At 45.2% G+C, this 19,919-nt stretch overlaps 1 protein-coding gene across 2 annotated transcripts in view; it reads left to right on the forward strand.

Moving 5' to 3' along the window:
• Window positions 1-15,115, forward strand: part of IGFBP2 (insulin like growth factor binding protein 2) — a 68,061-nt gene extending 52,946 nt beyond the window's left edge. Inside the window, exons 2-4 of one of the 2 annotated variants that reach the window (XM_079969300.1) lie at window positions 4,367-4,566; window positions 8,912-9,052; window positions 12,330-15,115. In XM_079969300.1, coding sequence (XP_079825426.1) covers window positions 4,367-4,566; window positions 8,912-9,052; window positions 12,330-12,497 — 509 coding nt within the window. In that variant the 3' untranslated portion in view covers window positions 12,498-15,115. The remainder of the gene's footprint in view (window positions 1-4,366; window positions 4,567-8,911; window positions 9,053-12,329) is intronic. The other variant, XM_079969301.1, reaches the window with a different exon arrangement.
• Window positions 15,116-19,919: the final 4,804 nt, after the last annotated feature.

The raw sequence follows: 19,919 nt of genomic DNA on the forward strand, positions 1-19,919 counted from the left end.
AGTCCCATTGTGGTCATATCCAGGGCAAAGCAGGTTGCCTCCACAGTGATTCAGTGCCAAGTTCAACTTCTGCTGGTGCATTTAAATAGTCATCGGAGCAGACATTGCAAAAGCAGGAGAGATCCTCCCTAATCTTTCCCTCTCCAAGCAGACTTGAGACTTTTGCTGCCCAAGGATCCCAGCAGAAGTTCAGAAAAGGTTGATGCGGGAATGCTGCCGCAAAGCATCAGGGCTGGGACATGTATTCTGGGCTATAAATTGAGTGAATGGGGAGGACTGCATCACACCAGATCGGGGAAGGATGGGAAGAATGAGTGCATTGTTCAGGCCCCCAATATGTACGTTCAGCGATGGAAAGCGAGCAAAACGGGCAAGTAGGGCATGCTGCTAAAAGCTGGATTTGCTCGTGCTGAAGAGGGATTGTCAAAGCTGCCGTTTCCATGTGCTTTTGAAGGGCTTGAAAGCACTTCCTGGGGGGGGAGGTGACAGCCAAAGGAGGCCACGGGATGCCCATTTGGATCATCCCTGTGCCAGCAGCCGTCCGGGACAACCAGAGGAACTTGCTAAGCAACCACCCATTGGAACATACTGTTCATTCTCCTGCTTAGCAATCCCTTTTCTACTCTCACAGTTATGCTGAAAAGACCGGACAGCAGTGGAAGATAATGCATTGGGGGAGGAGGCAGAGTGGGGTTAATATTGCATCACTTATCTGGAAGGCTCTTGACTAGTCTTGAGTTCCAGATCTTCAGCTTTTGCATAGTTCTTAATGCTTTGAGCTAAGCACAAATCCAACCATGCAATGATGGCTGGATCATCAGGTGATTATCTTTTTTAAAAAAATTATGTGCCAGTGTCATGCATTAGTAGGGAAGTATCATCCCCTGATGCAAGCTGTTGGAGCAGGTTGATGCTATAGATTTGTGGCCTTCCATATCTTGTTGAACTCCACCTGCCGTAAGCCCCATTCAGCAAGATTTACCCAAGATGACCCATTCAGTCAGGATTTATGGGAGCTGCAGAGCAGCTCTATCTAGAGGGCCACAAGTGGTCAAACCCCATTATGGATCTTGGCAGCAGGGCATGCTGGGAGGGAGAGTTCATTAATTTATTTGAAGCATTATTCGCCTGCCCCATTCTGTCAACATAACGACTTCGACTTGTGCAATGAGAGTTTCCACCTCTGTTCCCAGGGGTGCCAACTTCAGGGGACTGAGGGGTTTTGGGCCCCCAATACTTTTGGGGAATGCCCCCCCCAGTGTCCTCTACCATCAGGAGGTGGAGGCCAAGTGCAGAGCCAAGCATGGCTTCAGTGTCTGGCTCCTCCTCTTCCTCCTCCTGCCATGGAAGGCTGCCAAGCCCAAGAGAGGAAGGGCTGCTGGCCACTGCATTCAGCTCTGTCTCCTGGCCCCTGACAAAACATCACATGGCTCCCTCAATCTTTGGTGCAAGTTGGTGCCTCTGTTTGCTCCATGGGTTGTGGGTAACCCCTAGAACAAATTTAGGGGGAGGCAATGGGAGGAGAGAGGATGAACGATCTGTTGGACAATCAGAAATCCTTGCGCTGATGGAACATCCACTTAGTGCTGCATTGGATTCTATTCTTCAGTTTCTTTATCGCTTCCCAAATCATATAATTTATATACAGTGGAACCATGGTTCTCAAACTTAATCCATTCTGGATGTTCGTTTGACTTCCGAAACATTTGAAAACCAAGGCGCGGCTTCCAGTTGGCTGCAGGAGCTTCCTGCACTCCAGCAGAAGATGCATTAGCCGTTCGGCTTCCGAAAAACATTCGAAAACTGGAACACTTCTGGGGTTTCGGTGTTTGGGAGCTGATTTGTTCGTCAACTAAGCTGTTCAAGAACCAAGGTTCCACTGTACTGATTGATTCTATTTTTAAACAAAACAAACTCAACGTGATACAATAAAAACACATATATACAAGGGACTTCATGACCTTGGGCTGGAAGGAAGCTACCTTGGTAAGTACCCAGCAGACTATTTTAGGTTAGATGGTGGTAATAATTTGAAGCTTTGACCCTGGTGGACAGGTGAGCCATATGATACCATTGGATTGGACAGCCCAGGCATTAAAGCACAACAAAATTGGACCCTGGTCTTCTATGAAAACTTGATCAAAGGAACCATGCCAGTTGCATGCCAACCCAATCTCCAAATTCCAGCAACAGACTGCAGGGATTTTGGGTTGGAGAACACATACTCCAGGTCTGATTCCTGGTATGGCTCCAGCTCAGCCCTGGGAGAACTGTGAAAACGCAGCTGAATTTGTCACACTAATTGTGAAAAACTGGGCAGCACTGCTATCCATACTTTTCAACTGTGCCATATTTAGGGGTCATACGGGCCAGAAAGACAGTTGAGGTTCTGCATAAGAGATTTGGAGCAGCTGGATCTTTGCCAAATCACAGTCAACAGTTGTCCATGAATTTTTGATGTTTCCATGCATGCTCCTACACCAGCCAGGTGAGGTCAAGCTTTGGCAGCCAATCTGTACTGAGCCTCATCATAGAAACACATAGAAACCGCCTGTAAAAAGTCTGGTCTGGAGTTGGTGACATCCAAATAGCTACTGGTCCAAATTTAGCTGACTTCTGTTGAAATCAAACCTAGATGCCATAGGTTGCTGGTTAAAGCAGAATGGACTGAAATGAGGACTAGGCCAAATGTTCACCGGCTCTGATCTTTGTGGGTCAGAAATAGCAGCTTCAGTGAAATAGAACTAACTCATGACATAGCCGATCAGATTTGTCTGTTGGGCAAAAGAAAAGAAAAAAGGTTCACATTTTGACACATTGAAGAAACAGTTGAAATTTTTGCTTGGAAGTGTTGATGAAGGTACCAGAACAAGAAACCAAGAGACCCTTTTCCATGCTGCCCCCCCCACCCCCAGTCATTAAAATCGCGAATATTTTCAGCTCAGCCATGACTTGAATGATGACCTGTCCTCCCCTTCCTGACCTTTCATTAAGATCTTGTAGGGGAGCTTTACATTTGTTATACAATCTTGTATATTTGATTTCAGTTACATGATGAGATAGTGCATTTGTTTATAAACAATACAAAGCCTGCTTTGTTTTGTTGCTGTGTGTGTGTGTGTGTGTGTGTGTGTGTGTGTGTGTCTGTGTGTGTGTGTGTATTCTTGGCGTGATTTCTCATCTAGTTGCTTTCTCCCTTTTTCGGTTCTCTTTACTTATTTTCCAAAATGGGCCTCTTTATTATTATTATTTAATCAGAGTCCTTAGGAATAATTGTTTGCCCCTCATTCCCCCCCCCCCCCGTTCCCTTGAGCCACTTGGCCATGTTCAGCTCATATTCTGCTTTGGAACCTCTTGAAAGCCTGAGGGTGACAGGTCAGGAATGAACTTGGCCCACAGTATCTGAGCTGGGGGGGGGGCAGAGAGGATAATCAAAGGACAGGGTGTTGCTAAAAGACCAAGATGCTTAGCTTATCCATTAAAAAAAAATTCTTTCTCTTTACAGTATAAATGGGACATGATGTTCTGCATGCTTAGCCAAATTGTTTCCTGCGGTTCAGACATGTGCGACTTCTGATTTGAAATAAATGCATTATTAAATACTTTTGACAATTTGTGTAACCAAGCATTTAAAGGCTGGAATGGGGGGGGGAGTGTTTCCTCAAAACAGAAGCTCCGCCTTGTCTTGGCTGCTCTGCGAGGGGAGTTTTTTGGAATCTCACACAGCTGGGATGCCTCTTCCACATAGCTGTGACTGGAGTTCATATCCCATGCTGAGAGCCAGCGTGGTGTAGCAGTTAAGAGCGGTGGACTCGTAATCTGGTGAACCAGGTTCGCTTCCCTGCTCCTCCACATGCAGCTGCTGGGTGACCTTGGGCTAGTCACATTTCTCTGAAGTCTCTCAGCCTCACTCACCTCACAGAGTGTTTGTTGTGGGGGAGGAAGGGAAAGGAGATTGTTAGACGCTTTGAGACTCCTTAAGGGGAGTGAAAGGCGGGATATCAAGTCCAAGCTCCTCCTCCTCCTCCTCCTCCTCCTCCTCTTCTTCTTCTTCTTCTTCTTCTTCTTCTTCTTCTTCTTCTTCTTCTTCTCACTGTGGGCCTGTGGGAATTTCCCCCATTTGTTCCATTGTGGGCATCTCTGGGCAGAGCATTTGGGTTCTGCGGCTAACATAACTAATACACCAGTGCTAATTTTTCTAGAAAAAGAGGTGCCGGAACTCACCATGAACAGCTCCCTTGTTCTCTTATAATGACACTGGCGCCCACCTGAGAGGTGCTGGAACTGGGTTTCGGCTGGAAAGAAGCCTTGCTGATGCCCCTTTTCTTTCTTCTCCCACCCTCCTTTTCTTTTTTTGTCTGTGTAGATGAGGAACATACTGAAGTATCTATTGCAGAGAATGTGGTGGATGCCGCCTCCAGTGTGGTGAGTGGCGGTGGACGGATAAAGCCCCCTAAAAATGGCAAGGAGTTCGCCGTCATCCGTGAGAAGGTGAATGAGCAGCAAAAACAGCTGGGCAAGCCTATCAAGCACCACCTCCACTCGCCATCAGTCAGGGTGAGTGAGGTAAACAACGGGTGTGGGAGATGGTCTTCAAGTCCCTGGAAAGGGTGCAGCATGTTATTCTTCTTTGGGGACGACGACTATATATAGTTCAAAGATGATCACATGATGAGCTTTTTCTCTAGCTGTCAGAGGCACCCCTGCCCCCAGTCTCCATTAGTAGCTGGAGGAGGAGACTTGCAGAGAGTGAAGAACGTGCTGTGAGTAGAGGAGTGGGAGCTTCTCCCATTGTCTGGACCCCCTAGGAAACTCAACAAACCTGCTGGAACTGGGTGTGGAGAGTGCAGCTGAATGGGACACAGCTGTTGGGCTACCTGAGAAAGTACCAGCCACTTTGAGCCTGCTCGTAAAAAGCAAGTCTAGAGTGAGAAACTAGGGTGGTGTCCGCTCTTTCCAGGAACTCTTCTCATTGTGAGACTTTTGTTGTCTAGCCGAGAGTTTCTTTGGACCCTGAGTGAGAACCCAGAGGTTGAGAGGTTGAGCCACAGAGTTTCTGGTTGTCAAATGAATAAAGTTCATTATGTGAGACTGAATTCTACTCACCTCTCCCGTTGTAAACAGTGCTGAAGGTTACATCGGGGCCAGGCCATGGGAAGAGATGAGCCAGCACAGCGAGGAGGAAAATAGAGCCAAGCAAACAGAATACAAGATACCTCTTCATGAGATTGATGGATTTTGGCAGGGCCCAGGAGGAGGACTTTGTCACACAGTTGTCATTCAGGATTACAGCTGGCATCATCAACCAGAGTGCAGGGATAATTCCTATCAATAGCTTTTCTAATTTAGCTTTGGATCCTCTTCCCCCACTTGTCGGGTGGAACTGATGCCACATAAGCTTTTGGTCTTATAGCCACAACTCTTGGAGGCTCCCAGAGCAGCATTGCTTTGATGCATCCAGAGCAGTCTTGGTGCTGCGGCTGCTGCTTTTCCTGGGGTTTTCCATTCTCCTGCTCTGTGCTTTTAATTACTGCACTCACGCTGGTCTAGTTTGCTTCACTGTTCCCTGATGGGCCGGGTTCCAGGCAGAGTCCGAGTGGCTGAAAGGTACTCAGGATGCTTTCTTGGACAGAAACTGGTGGACCGGAGTGTTAAAATTGGCTTTCAGAGTCTCTTCAAAGCAATTGCGGGCTGCATTTAGGGACCTGGCATGCTGTCAGCTTGTTGGTGGCCTTTGCAATCTTGAAAATCAAAAGAGAAGGACAGAGTACTGGTGGCCCAATCAGATAACACACATAGCTCTGATTATAACTTATGGAATACCGTGGAGTCAATAAGCTAAATAAAACCACTACCCAGAACAAGGAAAAGAACCTTGGCAATTGATCTGTGAAAGATTCCTTGCCCAGCTAATTGCCCAGAAAAAGATCTACCACTGATATGAAGATGGCGGGAATATTGAGGAGTAAGCCCCATTGAACATGTCTGAGTAAGCATGCTTAGGATTGTTCTGAAAGTTTGCATTCTTTATATAGGCTGTAAAATTTTAAACCTTGTACAGAATTGGATCCCAACCATCATACTATGTGTTTCCTGGTCTGGGGTCTATTGGCAGGATTATGGAGTGTCTCAGTAGGATGATTGCATTATGTATGCCAGGTAGTGTTAAACACTGCAGCTGGGGCAGCAACTTCCTGGGCATGGCTGATACCTTAAGAGAGCCATGGTAGCTGAAGAGGATCCCATATACAGTACATGACCAAATGCCACTGGGAATTAGAAGGTAGCATCGGGATGGTGGGGGAGCTTAGTCTCTCACAGTACATGCATGTTAGCTTGCAGAGCAGCGAATCAAGACGTATACAAAATGGGAATGTTTGCCCTCCATGATAACTGGAGGAACTGATTTTGTGCACACTCCCGGACTGGATATTACAACCTGAGGCAATATAAAATGTCACATTACCACCAGCAGCATAGCCAGGGATATGTGTATATATAAACTGTGTGCTAAAAATATCCCAATTTTGGGGCCACACTATAGCCTAACATCCAAGCCATGAGGAGCTGAATTCTGCTGTCTGTACATCACTTATGCACAGCAGGAACATGTTACGTGGATTTTCTTTTTCTGCAGCATTTCTTCAGAGGCTACCATTAGCCATGGGGTAAAGGGATAAAGAGTAACACACAGTGCCATAACTTTGCTTCCTAACTATTGGAAACTCTTTACAGTACCCTCTGCCTCTTTTGATTTTGTTAGAGAGCCAGTGTGGTGTAGTGGTTAAGAGCGGTAGTCTTGTAATCCTGGGGAACCGGGTTCGTGTCTCCGCTCCTCCACATGCAGTTGCTGGGTGACCTTGGGCTAGTCACACTTCTTTGAAGTCTCTCAGCCTCACTCACCTCACAGAGTGTTTGTTGTGGGGGAGAAAGGGAAAGGAGAATGTTAGCCGCTTTGAGACTCCTTAAAAGGGAGTGAAAGGCGGGATATCAAATCCAAACTCAAACTCTTTTCCCATTCAGTTCCTATTTTTCCACAGCCCAAAGAATCAGGAACATGTTACCGTTGTTGTTAAGAAAATAAAAGTTGAGAGATCTCAGAGAGCTGAACTCTGTGGCAAATAGCAAGACTGTATCGTGTGATCACAAGGATAGCTCAGTTGGTTCAAGCATGGTGCTGATAATACCAAGGTCGCAGGTTCGAGCCTCCTAAGGGACAGCTGCATATTCCTGCAATGCAGGGGGTTGGACTAGATGAGCCTTGGGGTCCCTTCCAACTCTTCTGATTCTAAGAATCCCAGAACACACCGGTGCCCTTCTTAATACTGTACAGGAGCCTAGTTGGGGGGTATTTTGCCATGGGTTCTCCCTATGTACCCCCTAGCATTTAAAAGGCTGCAATCACATATGATCAACCTTGGAAAGACCCATGTGATCAAGCATCTCCATGCGGGGAGGGCTGATAAGGACTGCCTGAGCCCCTCTATCCCAGCCCAATGGTCCAGAGGATCCCTGTTAGTTGTCCCCCTGTGTTACAGAGCCCTGACCAACCTCAGCTACAATCGGGCATTTACTGTGATGAGTCCCACAAGATAAAGCAGAGATTCCACAGGCATCCTTGGGCATCTCTTGAAAACTTTTTAATGCAGTCAATTGCAGCTGTATAATTTTTATCTTTGATTAGCCAACTGCCTTAAAGACTATCTGTATTTTTGGGGTTTTTTTTTAATTGGTGTTTTATATGTTAGCATTGCACACTTCTCTGACATTCTAAGATATAGCGGTATAGAAATAAATCCATCATAGGAGTGTCATAAGAGGTTCTCTGCTATGGAGAACAACCCTCGAATGTCTGAAGGGCACCATATTCCCATCGCAGCACTGTGGTTCTTATAAGTGTTTCCATTCTTCCCAGTGTATACAGGCAGTTGGTGGGTTAATGCCATCAGTGGCATATTCCCTATAGTGGTGCTAAACTCAAAATTTAGCCAGTTAATATGAAGCTGTAGGTTCTCTTTCTACCTCTCCAGTCACTCTTCAGAATAGTGTTCAAATCACAGGAGGGATGAGCAGCCTGGTACCCATTACTATTTTAGGAGGTTTTAATGATTTGTCCAAAATTAGTGGAACATGAAGATTGGGGTTTGTGGGTTTAACTATCTTTTTATTCCCATAGTTTGAGGAGCTACTCATTGGTGCTTTTTCATAAGTGTAGTGGATGTAGATTTGTATCCAGTGTTTGAAGTTGGTTTTGAGGCTATAAATCAAAGTTCCCCCTGAGAAGAGGTTGAATTTGATCAACTTAAGTTTGCAATTTTACTGGCACAGGGAGAATCTCCATGGAAATTGGGCATGTAACTACCCTTCTATGATTCTTCTAAGAAAGAAATGGTAGAAAACTATCTTAAAGCACAAATATTTGCAAAGAGCTCTCCATAGTTTTTCTTCCCAGCCCTGTCTAAAAAGAAGTATATTCAGAAGACCAAAAAATCATCCTTGTTACATTATCCCCTTGTATTGTTTTTGTTTTCATATCCATTAATCAAAGACGTTGCAAGCCAGTTATTTCAAATCGACTGACACTGAGTGACACGAGCTGCATATATACCAAGTTTGTTGTGTCTTTGGGCCATTGGGTTATAACACTTTGATCCTTTCTGGCAAATGTTCAACAGCCTTGAGACAGTATGACTACAGGCGGAGTGAGGTGTGCTAGAATACTTTTTCTGATGCTTTGGGATGAAAAGGAGTCAGGCGTGGGTTTTGGGGTGGAACCTGCATAGCTACCCTAAGCAAGAACTTAAATCCCACATGTGTCAGAAGGTGAAAGCCATTGTTGTCTCCATTGTGCCAACTGGGCCCTGCCTGATATCCTCATTTGTTTTTCTTCTGCTTTCTTGACCATTTGCAGACCCCCTGCCAACAGGAATTAGATCAAGTCTTGGAACGCATCTCAACCATGCGCCTGCCAGATGAACGCGGTCCGTTGGAGCACCTCTATTCCCTAAATATCCCAAACTGCGACAAGCAAGGCCTTTACAATCTCAAACAGGCAAGTGCAGAGGGTGATTGGGGGCAGGGTCCTTCAGACAACTGTCATTTGAGGGATCACCAGTGCTGATCAAAGTATGCAGGGTGGTTCAGCCGGTTCTGGTTTTTGCAGGTCAGCATGTCTAAACAGAGATCAGCATGGGCAGCACAGGACTCTTGGCATGTTTGAATACCATATGAATATCCTTTCGGAATTGGGCCAAAAGGACACCTGGTTCTGTCTAGCAAGATGCTCTCTAGCAGCCAACACAGTGCTCTTCAGAACCTACAATTCCCATAATCCATGGCCATTGGCCATGTTGGCTGAGGCTGATGGGGTTAGGAGTCCCAACAACATTTGAAGGACACCACATTGGCTACTGCTGCTCTTAAAGCTCATGGGGAAATCGTAATGGTGTGAGAGAAAGCCCCACTTTTCCTGTTGTTTGTTTGCCCAGTGGCAGAAATTGCCTGCTTTCCTCCAACCAGTCTTACAGGTCCCAAGCATGTACTGTATCTGGAATACAGAATGGTTGTATGAATCCTAAATCTGGTAGATACATCTACCAGTCTTCCTTTCAGCTTATGTGCCACTCAACAACAAGCATATTTCATTTCAAACCTTGTTCTGAAACTCAGTGTCCACTCATGAGCAGGAATGAAATAAGAGTTCAGTTGACCTCTTGGTTGAAGTTTATCAGGGGGTGGTAGGTCAGGACGCCAAGCAGGCCTTAGGAAGCCTCGTGGAAATGATTCTGTGTAATCACTTGGGCATGGGACTGTGACAACAATGGCGACCTTCTGAAGGTAATGGGGCTCTCCTGGTCAGCAGGCAGGAGCTGCACTTCTAGGTTAGCAGCTGACCTTGTATCACATCCCATGTTCAATCCAGAAACTCAACTTTTGGTTGAAGATAAAGGACATCAAAAATATGCCTGCCAGTTCTTTGAAACGGCATTTGAGGGGACTTCAGCTCACAAAGTTTTGAGTTTGCAGGCAATGCTGCGTGGATCAAGCTGTAAGGGCTTCTGGACCCTGAATCCTGCTGACCCAAGCAATAAGGTGTAAGAGCAGCAGCAGCTCTCAGGAATATGGAGCCAGGAGTATACTTCTAGTCAGCGGCGGAGGAAGCTCGCCCAGGGCGAGCCATCCATAGGGGCAGGGTAAGGATGGGGCCTCTGGAGTCTGCCTGCCTCCTCCCACTCAGCCGCCCTACAGCTGGGGGGAAGGCAGCAAGTGGACTATTTGGGCAGCATGGAGCCTGCGTGGCCCAGGAGACATGCGTGGCTCAGGCACGCTGCAGGCCCCACGGTGAGTGCCACCCAGCATTTTGTCACCCCCCCCCCAGTGGTGACACCCAGGGTGGCCTGCATCCACCGCACCCCCCTTCCTCCGCCCCTGTTTCTGGTCTCATCTGGTGTCTCTTAGCGGGAGCACCTGTTATTCTCTAAAGGTTTACTTGGCATATGTATCTCTCTGCTTTTTCCCTTTCTAAGGCTAGCAAGCATAATTTTTTTTTTGATTTATTAGTCCTGCTGGACAAGCTGGGTGTGGACCTAAATGTAGGGTGTGGTTGCTTTGATGCCACTTTCCTCATTTGGGGGAGATGAAAGCGGCAACCTTGATTCCCCCAAGGTTCTAATTACCTTGCAAGGCCCACACCCCACAGCTGTGGCTAATCCCCCATAAATGAATTAGTTCCCTAAAGGGATTTAGCTGTGCTGAGTGAAGCTTGCTCTTCACACTGCCTTGTCTTGCACCAACATTTTCCATTGACTCAGGAAGCAGGCAGGTACATACATAGTTCGGACATGTACAGCCCTTGCCCGTCATGTTCATCCCTGCCGCAAAGAGAAAAAGAAAAACAGTATTGCCTGAAGTTTGATTGCTCACACTGGTATTACAGACACATGTATTTATAGATGCCTTGTTCATTTGCTTTCTATTAGTGCTATGCTTACTGGTTCAAGAGCTAGGATAGTCAAATCCTTCTTAGCAATGAATCTGCTAAGGACCTTCAGGACAAGTCCCAGTCTCTGAGTCTCAGTTTCCTTATGCATTAAATCGAAATGTCAGAGGCCTGCAAGTTGTCCTAGCCAATGAGTATAAGAATTGCTCATCGTTTTTTGCATTCCGTACGCTGAGATCTTTCTGTGGCCTCAACCTTGTTATGTATGCATTAACTCCACTGCTAAACACTTTACTGCTGAATTTCTCATTTGAAATGTCAAGTGCTAATGACATAACTCCCCACTGTTGTCACATTTTTGCAGTTGATGCATGGTAGCATGTGAAAAGAGTGATCTTTCCCACCCCTTTCCATGAAGCTCCCCCTCCCTCTTTCCTTTGCCACACATGTTCCTCTCCTGTTTCCCACCAGGAAACTGGTATCACAGCTGCTTTTTAGGAAAGCCAACTTAAACCTCACATGTGGTCAGGGCCATACCTAGGGGGTGGGAAGGTGGGCAAAATCAGCTTTAAAATATGCCCATAAATATAAATATTGACTATTGCCTCATAAGAAATTGTTTTAAATAGAGGGTGATTTGAATGGGTGGGGTGGGGTGGGGGGGTTGGAGGAGAGGCAGAAAGAAAAGGTAATTTGTCCATAGCTAGGGGGTGCAATCTGAATGATTCTGCCAGGGGTGCAAGATCACCTAGCTACGGCTCTGCATATGGTGAAATCTGTGAACACTCCAGGATCCCTGATGCTTATGAATCCTAGACACAAGTTAAATCCACTGTAGAAGTAATGGGTGGGTGGGTGGGTGCAGAAGAAGCATATCTCTTGCACACCTGTTCCTATATACCACTTGCACCATCTCATGAAAGCCCCTACTAAAACATTTGCATCTTCTCAGACTTTCCCTAAATATGATGTTGGTCCCTTTAAAAAACCACAAGAGGTGGTTGTATGTTTTGATGGGATGTATTGATGGGGTGTTACAGTGAAACTTCAATGTTCTCACTGCACGGCAGTTGCAGGCAGCAATTTCCCTTGCATTCTTGCAGCACCTCCAGCCCACTGGTGCTGCTCTTAGAGGTGAATGGTGTAAACTGCTTCTTCCCTTCCCTGCCTGTGAAGGAAGAAAGCATTGTGTGACGCAGGCCATTTCACTTTTTGTTTAGACAGCAGCCTGCTCTAAAACACTTGGTGTAGCTTCCACTACCCGCCAGCTATAATGTCTGCATAACAAAAGTCGAGAGCTTTGTTTTCCATGTGCTCCATTTCATGTAGTCTGCCTAAGCCAATGGTGTTCTCTTCTTCTCTCTCTTCCCCACCCCTTCTCCACCTTTAGTGCAAGATGTCGGTCAATGGCCAGCGAGGAGAATGCTGGTGTGTTAACCCTAACACTGGGAAAATCATCCAGGGGTCGCCCACTGTCCGTGGAGATCCTGAGTGCCACCTCTTCTACCCTGTGCATGAGCAAGAGGACCGGGGAGCGCATGCTTTGCATGTGCAATAGATGGACGTGTTCTCTCTCTTTCTCACTCGCTGGCAGGCAGGCAGCTTGGCCTCTCGCCTCAGCGCTGGATTTTACATGGGTTTCGATGCATCTTATTTTTATCTCTCTCTCTTTTTTTTCTTGTATTCCAGAAGGTCCCGACATTTTGTGGGCTTCGTGTGCCTCCCAGTTGCTTGCCTTTAAATCCTTGGGGAAGAATTGCAAAAGGGCTTGGTGGCAGGGGTGGGGACAGGGACTGGTTTCTAAAACTTAAAAAAAAAATCTTTTGCCTAAGAGGTTTCACAATTATTAGACCATTTGTAGCCTTGCAGCAAACAAGCAGGAGAAACAAGGGAGCTGACCTTCCCTCTTGGCTGTTGACTTGCTTACCCAGGCCTCTCCAAAGAACCCGGGTGATCATGCTGGATGGGAGAATAATTGCCCCAGCCCCCACCCGCCATACACACACACCAAAGACCAAAGATTGTAAATACTGCATGTTGCCTGCTACACATAGCCCTGACAACCTGTTCCCCTATTATTGTGTGGGTTGTAGCATATATTGAGAGGGGGTAAAGAGAATCCTTGTCCAGCACATACTCAGTTGGAATTGCTACACAGAAAGCATATAGAGTGGGAGGGAGCTACTTCCTGACACTAATTTCTTCCACAAGGCATTGCACTTAACATAGAAGTTCAACCCCTTCTCTTTCCCTGCCCTGGGAGCCTTATTCTTTAAGAATTTTGCACTTCTGGGCAACTTTCTGTTAGGTAGGACCTTGTATTGCATTCACTCTTGATGCATCCTAAGAAACACTAACACACAGAAAATGTCAATGCTAGGCAGTCAACTCTTTCAGATCAGAGTTAAACTCAAAAGCAGGGAAGAGAGGGGTAAGAGATTGGGGGAAGAAGCATAGAATTCAGTTGTTGTTACCCCCCCCCCCGAAGCAAAAACCCATTTAAAACCCACATTTTAAGCTGCTGCCAATGTCCCTCCTTCCTTTTGCGTGGGACCCAGGTGAGCATTGGAATATGTAAACAACACTTTATACAGTGTGCAGTAATCCCCCGAAATGCAGACTGAGAAGATGATGGACACACATGCATATATACACATGTACAGAATAATAATTAATATCTGGGAGCTGGGGTGATGTGGTGTTGAATATGCCGTTCCCAAGAATAGATTGTGCTTCTCTGATATTGTTTCAGACACTCTTGATTTGGCTTTTGTGTGGATCATGCAAATGCTGAAAACTGATTTAGCAACTGCATGAACAATTAGATTTTCTTTTATTATATATACCAATTTATATTTACAGGACAACAGCTAGGTTCATGTACTTAGTATAATCATTGGAGGTTGGGTGCTTTTGTTTTTTTGAAATACAGTATTTTGAGGGGGGAAACCCAAGCAATATAGTCCCCCCCCCTTTTCTGCAAATGTCATGAGTGTGCAGCAGGTGCTTTACTTTACCATCACGTTTTCACAAGTGGAGCAATTTCCTTGTCCTAGCCGCCATCTTGGAAGAGAAGTGTCTTGAACCATTGTGCATCAGTTAGTAATCGGAGGTGATTTCAACTACTCTTATTATTCCCTCTCACCTCCATTGTGAAAATGGGGTGGTAAATGAGCAGTGTGAAAACACCACCACACACCACCCTAAAATAAATGACTCATAGAGATTGACTTTCTTAGTTGGGCCCCCCCCCAAGGCAGAGATTAGATGGAAGAAATGAGGTGAAATTTAAACGTTTAATGGGAAACAGTGCGAGCAGTCATTGAGTAGTTTGCTGGGTTATGCAGGATAGAGAAAACAGTGGTGTGGCAAAATGCTAGTAAGTGTTTGTGGAATGAGGGTGCCTGCTCTGTGAGGAAGTACAGAACAAGGGCAACAATGCAAGTGGTTATGATGGAAACGGATCTCAAGTATACTGGAGACTTTTTAGGAGTGGACATTTTTCAATGTCCATCCCATTAGACCATTTGGATAAAAAATATGGCACATTCTAGCCTGCTGTAATGATGGATGGATGAAATGAAGAGTGTTAATGTGGTGATGAGATTATCTTTTTTAGCATCAGGCAATTTTGCCTGGCATTTCCCCAACCCATAGGCTCATAAAACAGAAAGTGGTATTGTTTTGGGGATTCCCCACACAGCAAAAAGAAAAAAAAGAATCTCATTACTGCTTCCCATTATCAATCTATTTAGCACCCACGAACATTAGCATTAGTGCCTTGATGGGGAACATCAGCTGCCTCTCAAACTTACCTTTAGCTACCTTTAGGTTCTTTTTAAGTACAAACCTAGAACTGTGGTGCATTCAGCATCAGTGAGGACATCAAAGCACCTCCAAGTTCTGGGGGCATAAATGCTTTTTTTTCTGTTTTTGTTGGGTTTTCCCCCTCTGAGAGGCATCCAGATTCCATACTGCAACACCTAGTAATTGTAAGGGGGCAGATGGTGCTCTTTGTGGTTGATACACATTGAAGAGGAATTTGAACATCACAAGCATCAGCTCACAGCTGAAATTTGTACTCCTGTTTAGAAATCACAATGCTTTTTTTCTATTTTGTTTTGATTGCTAAATTGTGAGAAAGTTGGAATAAATTAAATGGGATGCCAAACAAAACATGTGTCGCCCTGCAGTTTATTGTATCGTGTGCGGCCCAGGGCAAGAGCATCAGCATTCACCAGGTGAGCCAGCTTAATAATACGATGGTACCTTGGTTCTCAAACTTAATCCATTCCAGAAGTCCGTTCCAAAACCAAGGTGCGCTTTCCCATAGAAAGTAATGCCAAATGGATAAATCCGTTCCAGACTTTTTAAAACAACCCCTAAAATAGCTATTTTACATGAATTGTACTATCTAACGAGACCATTGATCCATAAAATGAAAGCAATAACCAATGTACTGCAGTCACAGAATCAATCAATCAATCAGTAGCTGAACTGGGTTCCACACAGTCACAAAAACGAAACAAAAGAGCCGCAAATACAAAAAAATGCAAAATAAATAGCAAAAACAGACAGACCTCAGCGTAACACTCAAAACGGAAGTGTGACACTCCAAACAGAACATGTTCGGCTTCCCCAAAAAATTCGCAAACCGGAACAGGGTTTGCAGTATTTGGGTTCCAAGTTGTTTGAGTACTAAGGCGTTTGAGAACCAAGGTACCCCTGTAAATTACAAATGCTGCTCTCATTAGTGGTACCTCTGGATGCGAACGGGATCCGTTCCGGAGCCCCGTTCGCATCCTGAAGTGAACACAACCTGCGTCTGCGTGTGCGCGGGTCACGATTTGCCCCTTCCGTGCATGTGTGTGGCGTCATTTTGAGTGTCTGTACAAGCGGCGAAACCCAGGAGTAACGCATTCCGTTACTTCCAGGTAGCCACGGAGCGCAACCCGAAAATGCTCAGCCTGAAGCAACTTTAACACGAGGTATGACTGTACACATCTTCAGCTGTTGATCCTATTTGTCTGCTCAGTAAGGGGCGTTGTTGTTCATGACCAGCTTTTTGTGTGATCTGTATGAGTTAGCATCCACACAACAGGAGTGTGTCACTTTGCTTCCAGGTGCAAACACTTTTCTAATAGGTAGGACTGTAGGGACAGTCTTGGTAAGGTAAATCTCCCTTGAAAAACAGTGGACAGCTCTACAAATTTAGCAGCATCTGTCCAGAAAAGACCAGACACATCTTGACACATACATTTGAAACTGCATCACAAAAATTTGGCAAGGTAAATAAAATGAAGGGGACTGATAGAACTTCAAGCTAAACTTCCACTGCCAAAATGGAAATAGCCTCTTTTGTTTGGGGAAGCCATGTACACACTAAAAAAAAAAAAACAAGTCAAATATGTCTTGAGCCTCTTTCAGCATCTTTCCAAGAAGCTGGGGGCTAAGGACCAACTAGGTAACTACAGAAGGAGTTGCATGCTCTTGAATAAAGTTGTCTCAGCTCATTTATAAAATGAAAAGGCAAGATCAAATATAACAGTGGCCAGGAGGGAAATGGAACTAGTGGAACTGCAGCTCCCACATGAGGCCATTTGTAAAACTGAAGCTCAAGTATCACAGTAACCCAGCAGAGAAGAGAAGTGTTTGTTATTTCCCATATAAATGCAACATTCCCCATGCATGCTTTTAATTTAGTTCTTACAAACTTATTATTGATATACCATTATTTTGTGGTCAGTGACGGAGCAGGTCTACACGTTACTTGTGCCAAAATGCCCTCACCGTATTATGCAAATCTTTTCTTGTGGCTGAATAGAATGTTGGATTTAACCATAGAGTTTCTTTTCTGCGGGGTATGGAGGGGAGTCCTGGATGTATTGCTCCCCCCACTTGCTTCTCTGGCAGGATCAGTCAGATTCTGTTTCCGTTCCAAAGTGCACTATAGCTATCAAAACAAAAAAACAAAAACAAAAAAACCCCTACCACCTTGCAGCACAATAAATAGAAAAATAACCGTGTAATGGAAGAGATCAGAAGAAATGACAAAGTTGGCTCCAATCTAGGACAAATCTCCTCAGTGATAACCCCATCTCACTCTGTACTGAGCAGTAGTTCCCAATTAGCTAATTACTGAGGACCCCTTATTTTTTCAAAAGCCAAACCACAGACCCCCTACTCTTGGAAATTTTGATAACTCTATAGTAGTTGCCTGTGCAAACCTATTTTTGAAGAAAATGTGGGGTAGCCCATAAGCAATGGATTTTAGGTATTCTAAAAAAAAAAACCACACACCATAAAATTCATTATATTACCGTGCAAAAATCACAGTAATTCAGTTGGGAGACAGACATATTTAATGTTATTAATGAAAGACGCCTGCTTCTTGGGAGAAGGGCAATGACAGGCCTAGACAGCATCTTAAGAAGTAGAGACATCACCTTGCCAACAAAGGTCCGTATAGTTAAAGCTATGGTTTTACCAGTAGTGATGTATGGAAGTGAGAGCTGGACCATAAAGAAGGCTGATCGCCGAAGAATTGATGCTTTTGAATTATGGTGCTGGAGGAGACTCTTGAGAGTCCCATGGACTGCAAGAAGATCAAACCTCTCCATTCTGAAGGAAATCAGCCCTGAGTGCTCACTGGAAGGACAGATTGTGAAGCTGAGGCTCCAGTACTTTGGCCACCTCGAGAAGAGAAGACTCCCTGGAGAAGACCCTGATGTTGGGAAAGATGGAGGGCACAAGGAGAAGGGGGCGACAGAGGACGAGATGGTTGGATAGTGTTTTCGAGGTTACCAGCATGAGTCTGACCAGGCTGCGGGGGGCAGTGGAGGACAGGAGTGCCTGGCGTTCTCTGGTCCATGGGGTCACGAAGAGTCGGACACGACTAAACGACTAAACAACAACAACAAAATGAATAGTACAAGTGAACAAATTAGGATATGCCTAGCAGCTACTAAATGATGATGATGATGATGATGATACTTACTTATTTACTTACCAGCCACACATCTGTCTGGGTTGCCCCAGCCACTCTGGACAGCTCCCAACAAAATGTTCAAAACACACTAAACCTAAATGTGATGGGAGAAATCATGCTTCTTTTTGTCTCAAACAATCTCTTCCACCTCCGGTTCAATATTTCCTACTTTTATTCTCAAATATGGTTCAACATCAGGCCAATTTCTATGCTTGTTCTTCATATAACAAAATGTTGAAAATGTTTGTTCACAAAGATATGTGGAACAAAAGGGAACTAGATGTTTCAAAGCTAGATGTTCAGCTAACTTCCTATAATCAGCAAAAACTTTCACCCAGAATTGGTCCAGTCTACATTCTTTGAATGATTTCAATGAACCACTACAAGTCATGTCAAGAAGTGCATCTTGCTTTTCTGTAGATGAGAGCTGTTAGTTGTGTATCACCACATTCAAAAGGATTCCTTATCCATGAGTTTTCAGGATTTGGTGCAGGGAAGTCATCTCTGAAGCTAGTCCTAAATCATGCAGGTGCCTAGTAATGTCATTTTTTCCTTCTGGTATCAATTCGTCAGTGGCCTCCAGAAATGTCTTGTGTTGGGATGTTAGTGAGGCTACTACCTTCTACCTGGCTTTCTCAAAACCATAGTTTTTAAATCACTGCCTCAATCTTATCTTCAATGCAAAAAATAGTCATATCCCTAACCTGAAGGCTTGGTGTTGAGGGTGTTTAAGTATGTGAAAACATCTGCTATGGAGGCTATAGTAGCCCTTTCGAGGACTCAGAAATCCTTCAAATTGCAGTAATAGCCACAAAGAAAAGCAGTTCCCAGCCCTAATCCTCCAGGCTATAACGGGTAGGTAACCTAAGGCCCATGGGCTGGATGCGGCCCAATCACCTTCTCAATCCGGCCTGTCCATGGTCTGGGAATCAGCATGTTTTTACATGAATAGAAGGTGTGCTTTTATTTAAAATGCATCTCTGGGTTATTTATGGGGGATAGGAATTCGTTCATTTCCCCCCCCCCCCAAAAAAAAAAAAATTAGTATGGCCTACAACATGCTCTGAGGGACGGTGGACTGGCCCACGGCTGAAAAAGGTTGCTGACCCCTGGGCTATAATTTGTATGGGCTTGAGGGGTGATTTGGTGTCTTCCATCTGTGCTGGTCCCAGTTGAAAACATTTATGCACTGTGGGAGGTATCAACAAAATGGCTCGTGATAATTTCAATGAGGGCTCGGACCCTTTTGTACCATGACTGAATGGGAGAACGGCCACTTGCCTCTTTAAGGTACTAGGTTTCAGGCTCTGATCTATCTACCCTTAACGTGTGCATGTAAGAAATTTTCACCTTCCTCTTGCACCACATCACCTTCCGGGTTCCCTCATATATGCACATGCAAGATCTACAAGAGGCCAAGATGGCAATCTCTATCCTCCCATAACAAAACAATGCTCCTCTGCCAGACGTGAAACCACAATTACAAGACCCTGGCCCTGCGTGAGAGCTGTGCACAGTGGAACCTCGAGTTGTGGATGTAATCCGTCCCAGAGGCACACCCTCAATTCAAAGTGTTCACATCCAGAAGCGCCGCGTCTGCACATGCACACGGCGCGATTTAGTGCTTCTGCACATGTGCAAGCGGCGAAACCCAGAAGTAACCCGTTCCGGTACTTCCAGGTTGCCGTGGGGCGCAAGACGAAAACACGTAACCTGAGGTATGACAGTATTGGAAAGGTCCATGGACACTCCTGAACCATAATGATCAGGTTGGCAAACCAGACCCTATAAGCCTAGAAGAGAGTAAGAAACAGTACTTCCATCTCTGAGCATACCCTGTAACTCTTTGCATTGAAATATGTACACATTCCCCTTGGCCAGAGACGTGTGCATCCTTTCAAACAGAACCTGGAGAAAAAACCCTGCCCACCTTTAAGATGGCTGAAGACAGATGTTTGCCCAGATGACCAAATCTGCTCACAATATGTGTCT

This window comes from Podarcis cretensis (genome assembly GCF_951804945.1).
Source record: "Podarcis cretensis genome assembly, chromosome: 1".
NCBI lineage: Eukaryota > Metazoa > Chordata > Lepidosauria > Squamata > Lacertidae > Podarcis > Podarcis cretensis.